Genomic DNA, 15,092 nt, shown 5'->3' with positions numbered 1-15,092 from the left:
AGGTGGTGTCAGCTGACAGCTGTTTGGATTTTCGGGGCTCAGACCTGCAGTCGTTGGCCACGCCCTCCAGCCTCGCCCCTCCCCCTATAGAAAGGACGGGGGGTATTGGAGACTCCAGACCGCCGTCGTTCCAGTAAGTCTCACCTGTCTCACCTGTCTCACCTGTCCGTGACCTTGATCCAGTCCTGACTGACACCTGTCCTCTTGCAGCGCCGCCGCGCTCAGCCAGGACGACCTGCAGCCGTCGGAGTGTCGTTCTGCTCTACGGCCACCGGGGGAGCTGCAGTGGAGCCACGAGGGCGAGCGAGGTACACTCACACAGGGAGAGAGAGGCGGTTCCGCCAAGTCCAGACTGGAGACCGGCGCTCTGGCGGTTCTGATGGTTCTGTATCTCTGCGCTCTCTCTGGTTGAATACAGGTGGGTCTCTGAACAGTCATGACCGCCACCCCCCAGAGCAGCTGGAGGCGGGACCAACGGGTGGAGGGGGCGGGTCCAACCGACAGAGCAGCGAGCTGGAGAGCAGCAGCCTGTGCTCGTCTGAGGAGGACTCCAGAGAGAGGTGGGGGTAACATCCCCTTCACCTCCCAGCATGCCGTTCTGTCCTCTGTGGCGCAGTGGCGGGCCGTGCATTTCACACCTAGGCCTTCAGTAGTGCTCCATCTGAATCAATCCAACCCTCATTAACTATTTTATGGCAATAAAACTTCTAGTGCAGGTACAACTGCCACACACACACCAAAAGCATCAACAATAACCTGATAAAATGTCAATATTATGTAGGGAGATAGCAACATTTTACTCACCAAAAATCCAGATTATTTAAACACAAAATCCATCCTTTCTTTCCTCAAGATTTCAATCACTCTGTCGTGCAGAATCCGTGCGTTTCGCAGATGGAAAGTGTTCCGTGGCTGTGATAAGCTGGAAAAGGCTGCATGCGGGAAATGTTCTGGTATTCCTGAAGCCTCTTGTGGTCCAGGAGGGAGACAAACATCAGTTTTTGTGATCGATCAAAGTCTGTGTCTGGAAAATAATATTTGCGCGAGGATTTTGTGCTGCACGCGCCCGCGGTGCGTTCAGGAGCCTCGTAGATTTCCTCGTATCAGCTTCACTCCCGCTCAACGGAGTCACGGAACTCCTTTACCCGTGCCAGACAAAACTGTGCCACAACTTTACCCAGACATTCATTTTCCACCAAAAATCAGACGATGAGACGCTTTCCACTGGTAACATCTTCAAACCTGACACGCCGCTCCTCGGCACCTGTGTCCGTCACATAACGCAGAACCAGAGCGAGCTGCGAGCTATCCAATCAAAGCTCGTGAAAATGATGACATTTCCGTGGGCCTGCTAGCTGGCCTTCGTATCGCCTACTCCAAATCTGATTGGTTGAAGCAACAGTTTGGTGGACCATTATTTTATGCTACAGGGCCCGCAGAACTGATTGTGAAGGCCTCCGGGCAGATTTCTTTGACCCTAGCAACAAATGGTGCTGCAATGTGATTGGTTAATGCTTAAATAGGAAAATACACGTCTGGAAGCAGCGCAACCAGGGAGACAGCAATGAAAGGACGAAGACAGAGCATTTGGAATTATAGAATACGTATTCACGGAAATAAATAATAATTAATATCAGTCTGTGATTCAGATATTTTTAGGCCAGCAGAGAAGGCCTTGCAGGCCCTGACGGCCCGCCACTGCTGTGGCGACACATCAGACCCGATGTTCTCCTTCAGAACCTTCTCGTCTAACAGAACCACACATTTCAGGGTCCAGAATGCTGCCCCCCCCAGGATAGAACTTTGATACCACTCAGAACCACAGACTGGTGTGTCAGTGGACTTAGTTGCCATGCAAACCTCTCTGAGCTCTGTGTGCCATGTGACCCCATAGAACCAGCCGCTGCGTGTGATTGGCTGCTGAGGCAGATTCTCCCGCCCCAGGGAGTGGATCTTCTGCCCCAGTAAACCTTTTCACGCACCTTTCCGTCCTGGGCTCTGATTGGAGGCTGCAGGTCACATGACTGCAGCTCTGCTTGTGCAGCAGATAGAAGGCTCTCCTCTGAGCGCGCTCTGTCTTCTCAGGGCGGTTCTGTCAGGTGAGATTCTCTGGACTGTTAGTTTGACCTGGAGAAGCCGCTGGGTCCAGCCCAGTTTACATTTCCAGGTTGTCCTCGTTCCAGGGTTCTCCCAGGTTCTCCAGGTTCTCCTGGTTCTGAGTTTCTCTTTCCATCCGGTTGTTTTCCTCACAAACCTGAATTTGTTTCTGGTTTCTTCTTTCAGTCCAGAGGATCGTGACATCGCGCTTTTCAGGAATGTTTGTTTATCTTCCTGTTTGTGTGGATCCATCAGAGCGTTTGCTGCTCTGCCGACGGCCGTCCACCGACGGTCGTCCGGAGACGGTTGTCCGTCGATGGTCGTCCACCGATGGTCGTTCACTGACGGTCGTTCACTGACGGTCGTCCACCAACGGTCGTCCGCCGATGGTTGTTCACCGACGGTCGTTCGTCGACGGTCATCCCCCGACGGTCATTCGCCAACGGTCGTCCACCGACGGTCGTCCTCCGATAGTCGTCCGGAGACGGTTGTCCGTCGATGGTCGTCCGCCGATGGTTGTTCACCGACGGTCGTTCGTCGACGGTCGTTTGCTGACGGTCGTCCACCAACGGTCGTTCGTTGATGGTCGTCCGCTGACAGTCATCTCACGGTCCACCGATGGTCCTCCGGTGGTCGTCCGCCGATGGTCGTTCGCTGACGGTCGTCCACCAACGGTCGTTCGCCGATGGTCGTCCGCTGACAGTCATCTAACGGTCCACCGATGGTCCTCCGGCGGTCGTCCGCCAACGGTCGTCCGCCGATGGTCATCCGCTGATGGTCGTTCGCTGACGGTCGTCCACCGATGGTTGTTCACCGACGGTCGTCCGCCGACGGTCGTCCCCCGATGGTCATTCGCCGACGGCCGTCCACCAACGGTCGTCCACCGACGGTCGTCCTCCGATGGTCATCAGGAGACGGTTGTCAGTCGATGGTCTTCCGCCGATGGTTGTTCACTGACGGTCGTCCACCAACGGTCGTTCGCCGATGGTCGTCCGCTGACAGTCATCTCACGGTCCACCGATGGTCCTCCGGTGGTCGTCCGCCAACGGTAGTCCGCCGATGGTCATCCGCCGATGGTCGTTCGCTGACGGTCGTCCACCAACGGTCGTTCGCCGATGGTCGTCCGCTGACAGTCATCTCACGGTCCACAGATGGTCCTCCGGCGGTCGTCCGCCAACGGTCGTCCGCTGATGGTCGTTCGCTGACGGTCGTTCGCCGACGGTCGTTCGTCGACAGTCATCCCCCGACGGTCATACGCCGACGGTCGTCCGCCGATAGTCGTTCGCTGACAGTCATCTCACAGTCCGTCAACGGTCCTCTGGGGGTTGTCTGCAGACGGTCGTTGTCGGCGGCCCGCTGACGGTGGTCTTCCTGTTTTGTGTCACACAGGTTCAGTCGATCAACAGAACCCAGCGGCTCCTCACCACGACTTATTCGGCGACACCGGCGGCGCCACCGAGCACTACGGATGGAGAGGGTATGTGCTCTCACACACATGCGCACACAGCTCCTCAGACCGGGACCGGACTCGGTGCTGGTTCTGGAACCAGTTGGGTCGATGTTTCAGAAAGGTCAAGCTCTTTGTGGTCTGAGCAGCAGATTTGGTGTTTGGACCAAAACCTGCTCGATTGTTTTAAGACCAGCTCCACTATCAGTCCTCTGCCTCACCTGAGAGCTGTGACTCCGCCCCCTCCTGCTCAGAGAGTGGATCAGGAATCTGATTGGTTGATGCTGAATCCTCAGATAAAGTCTTAGTTTTTCTGAGGATTCTTGACACTCATGGTTTTGATGACCCTCCTCAGTAATTGATAGATCCATGATGAGCTCGACCCGGTTCTGGTTCTGTGACGGGCCCCTTCATGGTGGTCTTCTTTGCTTCTGTTTCCAGTCTGCATCTTTCAGCAGCGTCACCGACTCCACCATGTCGCTCAACATCGTCACCGTCACGCTGGACATGGGTGAGTGTGGACTCGGCCGGTTCTGGGTCCGTGACGGGATCCTGGTGTGGGTTACAGAACTTCCATGATGACCTACCCCCCCTGTCCTCCAGAGAAGTACAACTTCCTGGGAATCAGCATCGTGGGTCAGAGTAACGACAGAGGAGACGGAGGCATTTACATCGGCTCCATCATGAAGGGCGGCGCCGTGGCGGGCGATGGACGCGTAGAGCCCGGAGACATGCTGCTGCAGGTGTGTCCCGGTTCCTGGTCCGGTACCGTCGCAGCAGTAAACTCTGCACAGCTTACAACCACACTTTAACGTAAAATCCTTCAACCACCGAGAACGTAGACCGAGCTGAGTGTCTGACCAAGACTAAGACTAGCAAGGTCCAACCTCAAAGTAAAATAACAAAACCCAGCAGTATAAGACTGCCGAGGACAAAGAAGGGAAAAGAGAACCAAACAAACCAGCAGCACAGCAATTCAAAGGGCCTCCTTTGTTGGGGTCCAGATGAGCCCACTTTAAATGTAAACATGCCCAGGATTGCACAAGGGTTACGGCGCACTGACCACACCTGCCAGGTGAGCAGAAGCACTGGATGGAAAATGGTCCATCAGCAGCAGCAGGATGTAACATGGGGTTTGGGGTTTTTGGTGAAACTCTGTACTTAAAGGGTGACCAAACACTGTTGACCTCTACAAACGGGGCTTCATGAGTCCTGTCTGTTGTTCATTGACATATTTTTGACTAAGTAAAATAAACGTGTTTAATTCCAGAAAATACAGTAAGAAACCGCCTGTGTTCAAAGAACGTCAACATCGGATGTGAGGTTCTGCTGTTTCCTTCTCCTGGACTGTAGGTTCTGCTTGTCCAGGTGATGCCAACTGTAACGTGTTTTTCAGGTGAACGACATCAACTTTGAGAACATGAGTAACGACGACGCCGTCCGACTGCTGAGGGAGGTCGTCCATCAGCCGGGGTCAGTCTCTGCTGTGTTCACATGTCGTCCCCTGACCCGGTTCTGAGTTTGAACCCGGTTCTGAGTTTGGACCCATCTCCTATCTCTCCTTAGGTCAGTGACGCTGACTGTGGCGAAGTGTTGGGACCCCAGCCCCCGCAGCTGCTTCACTCTACCGCGGAGTGCGTACTGAGTCCAAACCTTTGACCTTCATAAAGTAATCAGATTACACTGACTCACCCCCCCGTCCCACTGCAGGTGAGCCGGTGCGGCCCATCGACCCCGCTGCCTGGGTCTCTCATACCGCCGCCATGACCGGCAGCCTCCCCCCCCACTACGGTACGCCTCGGTCTGACCAATCAGCTCGTCAGCGTCTCCCGGCCCCTCCCCCCTCATGCTCTGTCATTCGTTCTGCCCTTCAGCGGTGCACGAGGAGACCCAGCTGAACATCCACAGCGACATGATGGCGGTAGTCAAGGCGATGGCCAATCCTGAGTCTGGCCTGGAGGTCCGAGACCGGATGTGGCTGAAGGTCACCATCCCCAACGCCTTCATCGGTGAGATCCGGCGCCAGCGCTCCTTCACTTAACGTTTGCTCAAGACTGCGAAGTCCAGCCCACGACCTTCCTTCTGTCTGCTTAGGTTCTGACGTGGTGGACTGGGTCCACGCCAACGTGGATGGCCTGAATGACCGCCGGGAGGCCCGAAAGTATGCCAGCAACCTGCTAAAGGCCGGATTCATTCGCCACACCGTCAGCAAGATCACCTTCTCAGAGCAGTGCTACTACGTCTTCGGAGACCTGTGTGGAGGTGAGAACAGGTTCCTCTGGGGAACCAGGACTAGGCTGATCAAGTAGAACCAGAACGATGAACAATCCATCCATATCCATATAGAACCATATAAAACCATCCAGAACCATAAAGAACCATCAGGAACCATAAAGATTCACCTACAGAACCATCCAGAACCACATAGAACCATATAGAACCACATATAGAACCATTCAGAACCATATAGAACCACTCAGAATAATCTAGAACCACATATAGAACCATCCAGAACAATGTAGAACCACCAGAACAAACACACGCTGACACAGGAACCAACCAACTGTTGTGTTAGCTCGTTTCTATCTTAGCATCACAGCATCAGCAGCTTTCTGTGATTGGCTGTTGACATGCGGTTAGAGCATTGACTGTATACCGAGAACTGGACAGAGCAGCTGTGACATCACCCATAGCAAATGCCAAATGAAGCCAAATTCAGTCACTGCGATACGGATGCCATCATGTCGGAGCCAGACGACAGATATTGGTCCGACTCCATCTGAGTTGTCATTTCTATGGCAACTACTGTCACCAATCAGGAGGCAGCTTGTTGGAAGGCCACACCCCTTCTACTGAAAGCAGCTTGGGAGAATCTGTCACTCCAACGTTGGAGGTGGGGCCAGCAGCTTTTACCGAGGCCTCTGATTGGTCAGTTTATACCCTGAACTACAGAAAAAAATCAGCTTATGAGTCGGATGTTTAAATATCAGACCCAGAATGTCTGAAAACAGATGATCATTTTTCTAAAGAGGTCTACGGAGGGCGGAGTCACTCAGTCCAGTTCTTTCTAGCATCATTGGTTCATGGGTTCATGGACGGGGGGTTATGGTTCTACATCTCTGGGGCGTTTCCCCCTTTGGATTCACTGATGACATCATTCCATTCTGCGGTTTGATTGGTTCTGCTGCTGTCGTCCTCAGATCTGGCCGCCATGTCTCTGCTCGACCACGAAGACGCCCCCAGCGGAGGGGGGCGGTCTGACTGCGGGCCGCCATCGTACCAGAACGCCGTTCCTCACCCCTACAGCACCCCTCCTCCCCTCCACCTGCTGCTGGCCTGCGGGGGAGGGGGGGAGAGCCAGCTCAGTAACGGTAAGCCGGTGAACGCCGTCCGCTCCGGCGTCCCCCCCAGCTGTGACTTTACTTCTGACTGACCCCCCAGAGAGCCGCAGCAGCCGGTCGGACGCCAGCGGCGCTCAGAGGGAGGACGGGGGAGGGGTGAACCCACCTGAGCACCACAGACGGGACGGTAGCCCCCCCACTGCTGAGAACGGCCTCCAGCCGCCGCCCCCCCTGCAGCCCGAGGTCCTGCGGCAGTCCTTCCGTCTGGCCATGGGAAACCCCAGCGACCTGTTCGTAGATGTCATGTGACCACAGTCACCTGAGGAACACCTGTACAGATCTGTCATAAACAATAAAAATCTGACGTCACCAGAGTGTTTGTTCTGGAGAACCGAGCCTATTAGCCGGAAGAGGGCGTGGCTCTGCCAGATGCTGCTCAGTAAAGGTCAAAGGTCAGTTTCCAGCTCTTTCTGGAACCGGACCTCCAGTTCTGATCCAGCGGAAACACGTTTATTAAAGGTTTACAGATGATTGACAGGTGGTTGGGGGTGGGGGTGCGGTAAAGGGGCTGCCGGGAAAACCCCGCACTCCCCCGGTTCCGACAGCCCGGTTTTGAGCTGCTGCCATCATCCGGGGGTGGGCGGGGCTCCCGCGCGGCAGACATCTTGTTTCCGGAGCCGGACGAGCGGAGGTTCGGCGGGTCTGACGAGGATCCGGGACGGGACCGCTTCCGGACCGTCTGGCTCGGTAAGGCGCTCTCACGTGTCTGCATGGTTCTGAGGGACCGGTTCTGGCGGGGGGGGGCGGGGGTTCAGCGGGGCTCGCCGTGGCGCAGCGTTCCACAGAACAGCAGCTCGGTTCGGTCACCGCGCCGCCCGCCTCCGGACCGGGAAGCGCGGGGGGGGACGGGGGACGGGGGACGCCCGGTACCGCCGTCGCTGCGGTTCTGAACTAATCCAGGCGGTTCGGATCGATTAGCTGGCTGGAAGCGGGTCCTTTCTGCGCAGGCGCAGAGCGTCCCGCCTGTCAGAGCCGTTGAAGGTCCGGAGGCCGAAGGTTCGATGCCGTCTGAGAGTCATGATGATGATAATAGTTATAATGTAGAATAAGAGACCCCCCCCCCACACACACACACACACACACGTGCATTCTGGGAAATGAGAGCTGACATAACGTTTGGCAGAAGAGCTCAGATTTCCCGCATTTCTGAAAGCATTGAACGCAGCATGAAGCCCCTCCCATCTGATCGCTGCTTTGTGACGTCACCGTTTGGGCAGAAGAGCTTTCAGCTCATGTTGGGCTCTGATTGGCTGTCTCCTTTCAAAGTGGTTTTGTGTCTGGGGTGCAAGAGGGGTCAGAGGTCAGATTCTGGGTCGGTCCGGTCCGTGGGGGTTAAGGGCATCGGCAGAACTGGAACCGTTTCTATGACAACACCTTGATGCAGGTGGTGTCTACTACAAGCTAGCATGTTTGTAGTCCAGATAGAGTGATGTCATCTGGTCTGTGGGCGGAGCCTCCTCTCCAGTCTGACCCCTCCTCCTCGTCTGCTCTGACCGTGACGTTTGCCAGTCGAGTCCAGCAGCAGAGCTCTGCAGGCCGGCGGATCCAACAGCCGTTTCCACGGCGACCTGGTTTCAGGCTCACTGCTGGCTGGCTCTCTGGGTTCTGCGTTGGTGACGTCCGTGCTCGTCTTCCACCTGTTCGTCCCGGTTTCCCGCTCCTAACCTAGACGCAGCAGCAGGAGGCGGTGGGAGACAGAGCTGGTTGCTAGGCAACAGCGGTGGGCCCTGCAGCACCTCAGAGCAATGATGTCACCTCAGAGTGGAGCGACAGCAGAGCGGAGAATCTGCAGTGGGAGGGTTTGGAGTGCCCGGTTCTGATCTGTGGTCCCGTTGTTTTGCAGGAGGTTCCGACCCGCTGGTGCTCCTGTGGAGTTTGGACCTCGGCTCCGTTCCGACCGGAGGCGATGCTGCAGCTCCGTGGTTTTTTTAGGTTTTGATTTTCGTAGCGATGGAGAAGGAAATCAAAGCCTAAAGAAAATACGGCGGTGCGTGGAGACGACGGCGCCGGTTCTGGATCCAGGTTTCAGCAGAAGTCTTTGGTCCCTGTAGCTTAGGGTCCATTTACATTTAAAATCTGTTTGGTACCGTTAAGATGAAACAGTGAATTAACTGGATTATAAGTAACTGAAAGGATGGATTTGTTATTAATTGAATCAATTAGAAAAAGAACGGATGAGAGGAAAAAAGTTTTTCAAAATAAGAGCTAGGAAAAGAGTTTTTGTGTTAAAACTTTTTAAGTTTGGTTCTGAATGGAAGAGAAAAGTGTTAAATATTCAAATCTGCTTTCTGCGTTCAAATGTGTTTCAGTTAAACATCACAACAAGGCAGTAAATGAAAGCATGAGGGGCGGAGCCAGCTCACCGGCAGGAGAAGCTGTTGGTTATGGTTTCAGCACCCTCACACCCGTTCCTCACCGACGCCCGTTCTCAATGACGCCCATTCCTCACGGACGTCCGTTCCTCACCGATGCCCGTTCCTCACTGACGCCCGTTCTCAATGACGCCCGCTCCTCACCGACGCCCGCTCCTCATCGACGCCCGTTCTCAATGACGCCCGTTCCTCACCGACGTCCGTTCCTCACCGACGCCCGTTCCTCACCGACGCCCGTTCCTCACCCACCCCCGTTCCTCACCGACGCCCGTTCCTCACCGACGCCCGTTCCTCACCGACGCCCGTTCCTCACCGACGCCCGTTCCTCACCGACGCCCGTTCCTCACCGACGCCCGTTCCTCACCGACGCCCGTTCCTCACCGACGCCCGTTCCTCACCGACGCCCGTTCCTCACCGACGCCCGTTCCTCACCGACGCCCGTTCCTCACCGACGCCCGTTCCTCACCGACGCCCGTTCCTCACCGACGCCCGTTCCTCACCGACGCCCGTTCCTCACCGACGCCCGTTCCTCACCGACGCCCGTTCCTCACCGACGCCCGTTCCTCACCGACGCCCGTTCCTCACCGACGCCCGTTCCTCACCGACGCCCGTTCCTCACCGACGCCCGTTCCTCACCGACGCCCGTTCCTCACCGACGCCCGTTCCTCACCGACGCCCGTTCCTCACCGACGCCCGTTCCTCACCGACGCCCGTTCCTCACCGACGCCCGTTCCTCACCGACGCCCGTTCCTCACCGACGCCCGTTCCTCACCGACGCCCGTTCCTCACCGACGCCCGTTCCTCACCGACGCCCGTTCCTCACCGACGCCCGTTCCTCACCGACGCCCGTTCCTCACCGACGCCCGTTCCTCACCCTCACGCCCGTTCCTCACCCTCACGCCCGTTCCTCACCCTCACGCCCGTTCCTCACCGACGCCCGTTCCTCACCGACGCCCGTTCTCACCGACGCCCGTTCCTCACCCTCACACCCGTTCCTCACCGACGCCCGTTCCTCACAAAAAAGTCTTGTTTCTAAACATCTGATCCCTTATAGAATCCAAACAATAAACCTTCTCACTGATTTAGTAATTATTTGAATAAACATGTTTGTCATCAGGCTGTCACGCTTTTTTTTTTTGGTTCAAAATCAAACTTCTGACGCTGCCTCTAGAGGGTGTTCTAGGGACTCCATTGTAGAGACTTCTGGGTTTGTATGAGATTCAGAATCAAAGTTTTAATCTGTTGGTTCAGACGGGATGAAAACTGTTTGTGTTTCTGACGAGTTCTCGTCGTTTTTCTGATGGACGTCATGTATAAAGAAGATTCTAACTATTTCTGAGTATCTCTTTATTCAAGTCATGGATCAGGAGCTGATGAAAAATGCTGTTTATTCAAGCTTGTAGTTTTTACATGCAAGCTACAGTAGGCGGGGCCAAAGTCCCCCAGCTCCACCCCATTCTGATCGTCCACTCACCAATGGATCCATGAAGGTTTTTGTTTTCTGATCTTGAATCTGGATCAGAACAGGAAAGAAACGATATTGCTGCCATTTTTGTTGCACCGCTAATGTTAGCTTGAGGCTGTAAGCTAGCAGGATAGAGTGTAAACAAAGGATGATGAGAAATGAGTGGAGGCTTGCTTCCGCCCCAACAGCCTTGCCCACAACTCTGAGCTGCTCTGAGGAAACTATGTCCTGTAAATCCACACAGAATTTTTCGTTAAACCATCAGAAGACGAGCGGGAAGGCTTTGAAAGGAGATCAAAGGATGATCAAAGGGTTTTATTTCATTGTCATCAGTTCAGATTTCTTGTGGTTCAAATCTTTATGTTAAAGTGAAAGTTTATGAATGTCAGATGAAATCTTTAAAGTAATTTCTGTTCACGTGATCAGAGAGGAAGTGATGTCATCACTGAGGGGAGCACCTCTCCCATGAGCCACCAGAGGGCAGCTGTGCATCAGCCTGCACACCTGTTCGTCCTCACCTGCTTCATAGAAGAACCAGCTTCTCACCCTCAGCAGGACGCAGTGACCTCAGCGATGACCTCACATCCTGTCCGTGCACGTACACATGCACGTTTGGAGGACTCTGGCTTTGTAGCTGACTGTTGACACATGGACTTTAAGTGGCCGGACGTTTCTGCGGTCTCCATGGCGATCAGCAGAGTGGGGGGGGGGTGTGGGAACCTGCTGACCGAGCCGGTTTTGTCCTGAGAGGACGGACAGATGAATGCGCAGACGAGTAATTAAATCTTCATCCTTCAGCTCCCCCTGAAAGTCCTTCACTCCCCTCCTCCACTCTGCCAGGAGGCCCCTGGGGGCCCTGAGCATGCTGGGACGCCGCACAGCAGCAAAGCTGCCCGTCTCCTTCATCTCAGGATAGGACACACAGGGGGCGGGGCCACAGTTGACACGTACAGGTGTACTGCAAGAACATGTGAACAATGATGCTCAGAGTCCAGCATGGAAACCAGAAATCGTCTGACGTGACTTCAAGCTGGTGGATTCAGATGTTTGAGTTTGTTTTGACAGAAATAAATCAGAAATAATCCGGTGACTTTGTATGAATTCTGGAGCGTGATTGACCGTCACCAGAAAAGGTGAATGCAAAGCAACTGGTGTCAGCTGCAGAACCCTCACCTGCAGAACCCTCACCTGTGGACTCTTCACCTGCAGACTCCTCACCTGCAGACTCTTCACCTGCAGACTCCTCACCTGCAGAATCTTCACCTGCAGTCTCCTCACCTGCAGAATCTTCACCTGCAGACTCTTCATCAGAGTCTTCATCACCTGCAGACTCCACACCTGCAGAATCTTCACCTGCAGACTCCTCACCTGCAGAATCCTCACCTGCAGACTCTTTATCAGAGTCTTCATCACCTGCAGACTCCTCTGCAGGTGATGAAGACTCTGATAAAGTCTGTCAGAGGTTTTCTTTGGGAAGGATCTCTAAGACACAAACATGAAACTAGTGACAAAATGCATAAAATCAAATTGAATGTAAAGTTTGAGAGAAACTGAGATCCGTCTTTGGAACAAAACCATCAGCAGCAGATTTATTTGTGATAACAAATGTTCATGAAGCCTTTTGGCAGTTCTGGGTTCTGGGCCAATGGCGACTTTGTTCTGGTGGTGTGAGCTCGGACCACAGAGGATAAACCTCAGAACCAAGACGCTGAGGTCCGTGACATCGGTCCAGGTTGAGGAAGGGGCGGAGTTCCGGCAAAACCACCTGTGGAGAAAAACGTCTATGAAAGATGATTGTGATTGGCTGAAAGAAATGGAGGGAAATGTAGCTTTTGGTTTGTGACGTGTGGAGTGATGCAAGAACCAGCGTACCCAGAATGAGGAAGATGGTCCTGATTAAAAGAAGTACACAAACAAAATCCATACAGATAAAGCTCAGCCTCACGTACACAGGAGGTTTATCCAAACACACTCACTCCTCCTGGAACCGTCAGATCTGTCCAACACGAGACGTGTTCCGCTGGGACCCCCTTCTAGAACTAGACTTCAGTGTGACCTCAGGGGTTAAAGGGTCAACTAGACTGTTTCCTGAACCAGAATAAAGGATCAGTTTATCACAGACGTGTTCAATCCCTCATGAAGAGTTTCACTGCATTTTCATGAACACAAAAAACCTGTTTCAACTAGAGCACATGTGTCCAAGTCACGGCCCGGGGGCCGGATCCGGCCCTCCGGGTGATTCTATCCGGCCCTCATGATCATTTTATTTTATTGTTATTAATGACCCGATGTTATCTTGAGCTCATTTCTAACTTGTAGAATTTAGACAAAATATATTTTTATGGAGAGTAAAATATTGAAAGTTATTTAAGGTTTAAGTTGATTTATTCTGGAATAATATTCCTGCCTTTTTATTATTCAGAATTATGTTAAAAAGTTACAGTTTTAAAGTTTTAAACATTGTCATTCTGCAGCTTTATGGACTACGTTGGCATTTACTAAGATTTTTTAGGCTATTTTGGAGTTCAGCTAATATTTCAGCTACATGCTAGCTGTTTTGGCTGATGTAAACCTATGGAATAAGAAGGTTTCTTAGGCTGTTTTGGAGTCAGGCTAATATTAACGAAAGCTGTTTTGGCTAACCCAAGTTTTTTTTTTTTAGCTTTTTAGGATAACTTGGCATTTAACTAATATTTCAGCTTTAGTGTTTTTAGTTATCAATGTCAGCATCTTCAGCAGCCAAATTCAGCTTCCAGGATTCACTCTACCATCATCACAGGTGATGTTATATATCTAACATAATTATGATAAAAAGTTAGTTTTAAAGTGTTCATGTTTATCCTGTTGGACCCAACGCATCTCCTGGATTTTGGCTCCTTGTGCGAGTTTGAAACCTCGGATTCAGAGACTGAACATCTGAAGCACACATTTTTTATGGTTTGTTCTGTTCATGTTTGGATCATTTCAACAGGAAATATTTGATGGAATTATTTACAAGTTTAATTTTTCATATCAAATGACGTAGAAGTAAAGAAATTTGAGTGTTGTTTCTTTTACCATTTAGTTGATTTGTAACTTTTATAATTTTAACAAAATATATTTTTACAGAGAGTAAAATGTTGATTGCTTCCTGTTTTTATCCACATTTATGTTAAAAAGTTCAGGTTTTAAAATGTTATAAATGTTTATCTTGTTCGGCCCTCGATTGAGGGAGACTCCGTTACAGACTACATCCTGACAACCGGCCCGTTCTCTAGTTTGTATTGAACTTTATTGACAAACAACATAATACAACAAAGTGACAGTCTGGGGGGGGGGGGTGTGAATGTGTACAACTGCAGAAAAACAAACAAACAAAAATTCGAATTGACTTTTAGTTTTAAAGATGGTGTTTCTGTACTGACTGATGTCATTAGAACATTTTGGAATCTAAGTTTTTTAGTTGGACCGTTTGGCTTCATGAACATGGAACTATAAATAATAAAAACAACATCTGTGTCTTACTTTGTCAGTGATGTAACCCAGAATCCTGTCTGTCTAAAAATGTTGCCGTTTTTATCTCCATCTTCCATCCAGAACACATCAGTTTCAGTCCTTCAGAATGTTCTGGTTCCGGTTCGGTCCATATCAACAGAAAATCCTCTCACAGTTTTTATACGATACAGTATTTAAAGACACTTCTTCACTTTGTTTAGACGGAACTTCTCACCATCTGACCAAACTTTACGCTCTGAGTCTCTTTTTACATTCAACAACAATCCTATGATGTCACCGCTGCTCGCACGCGGCGAGCTGGAGCTCCTCCCTCTCCGTAAAGGACACCGCGCGCCCACACCTGACCCCGCCCCGCCCCCGCCGCTCTCCCTGTGGTCGCGCGGGGAGCTCGAGGACCTCCAGTCCCGGGACGGAAGTCCTTCCCGCGGTTCTACCGGAACGTGCCGTCAAGTTTCAGAGAAACCCGCTCCTGCGTGCTCAGCGCCGCGCGCGCGTCCGGAGGCGCGCAGAAAGACCCAAAGCTTCTCACCATGGAGCGCGCGATCCTGCTGTTGATGATGATGATGATGAAGGTCAGCGCAGCCGCGCCGACCGCGCAGGTCAGTCAGTCCCGAACAGTCCGAACCACAGAAAGTTCTGTGTGAAGCTCAAAGCTGAGAGGGTGCGGGGTTACACGCACTGAAATACAAAACCCACTAGAACACACAAAAAACACACTAGAACACACAAAAAACACACTAGAACACACAAAAAACACACAAAACCCACAAAACACACTAGAACACACAAAAAACACTCTAGAACTCACTAAAACA

General features: G+C 52.3%; 3 protein-coding genes across 5 annotated transcripts in view; all 3 read left to right on the top strand.

Annotated features, from left to right (window-relative positions):
- Positions 1-7,254, top strand: part of LOC112149275 (segment polarity protein dishevelled homolog DVL-3) — an 8,296-nt gene extending 1,042 nt beyond the window's left edge. The window contains exons 3-15 of the mRNA XM_024276893.2: positions 3-133; positions 211-308; positions 419-560; positions 3,487-3,574; positions 3,986-4,055; positions 4,148-4,287; positions 4,941-5,017; positions 5,111-5,178; positions 5,255-5,335; positions 5,419-5,553; positions 5,639-5,806; positions 6,745-6,915; positions 6,986-7,254. Of these exons, the coding sequence (XP_024132661.1) occupies positions 3-133; positions 211-308; positions 419-560; positions 3,487-3,574; positions 3,986-4,055; positions 4,148-4,287; positions 4,941-5,017; positions 5,111-5,178; positions 5,255-5,335; positions 5,419-5,553; positions 5,639-5,806; positions 6,745-6,915; positions 6,986-7,194 (1,578 nt within the window). The 3' untranslated portion in view covers positions 7,195-7,254. The remainder of the gene's footprint in view (positions 1-2; positions 134-210; positions 309-418; positions 561-3,486; positions 3,575-3,985; positions 4,056-4,147; positions 4,288-4,940; positions 5,018-5,110; positions 5,179-5,254; positions 5,336-5,418; positions 5,554-5,638; positions 5,807-6,744; positions 6,916-6,985) is intronic.
- Positions 7,255-7,463: 209 nt separating this feature from the next.
- Positions 7,464-10,649, top strand: LOC112149292 (serine/arginine repetitive matrix protein 1). Its single transcript, XM_024276916.1, has 2 exons — positions 7,464-7,632; positions 9,255-10,649. Exon 2 carries the CDS (start codon positions 9,287-9,289, stop codon positions 10,412-10,414), a length of 1,128 nt encoding a protein of 375 aa, XP_024132684.1. The 5' UTR covers positions 7,464-7,632; positions 9,255-9,286; the 3' UTR covers positions 10,415-10,649.
- Positions 10,650-14,650: 4,001 nt separating this feature from the next.
- mmp23bb (matrix metallopeptidase 23bb) overlaps positions 14,651-15,092 on the top strand; it is a 10,575-nt gene continuing 10,133 nt past the window's right edge. The window contains exon 1 of one of the 3 annotated variants that reach the window (XM_036214824.1): positions 14,651-14,876. In XM_036214824.1, coding sequence (XP_036070717.1) covers positions 14,808-14,876 — 69 coding nt within the window. In that variant the 5' untranslated portion in view covers positions 14,651-14,807. The remainder of the gene's footprint in view (positions 14,877-15,092) is intronic. The other 2 variants (XM_036214825.1, XM_024276908.2) reach the window with 2 other exon arrangements.

Source organism: Oryzias melastigma, linkage group LG13 (assembly GCF_002922805.2).
Source record: "Oryzias melastigma strain HK-1 linkage group LG13, ASM292280v2, whole genome shotgun sequence".
Classification (NCBI taxonomy): domain Eukaryota; kingdom Metazoa; phylum Chordata; class Actinopteri; order Beloniformes; family Adrianichthyidae; genus Oryzias; species Oryzias melastigma.
The sequence above is the reverse complement of the archived record's forward strand: the minus strand, read 5'-3'. Positions and strand labels throughout refer to the sequence as shown.

Excerpts from the sequence above, each read along its gene's own strand:
- LOC112149292 (XM_024276916.1), top strand. The coding sequence starts at position 9,287 with ATGAGGGGCGGAGCCAGCTCACCGGCAGGAGAAGCTGTTGGTTATGGT.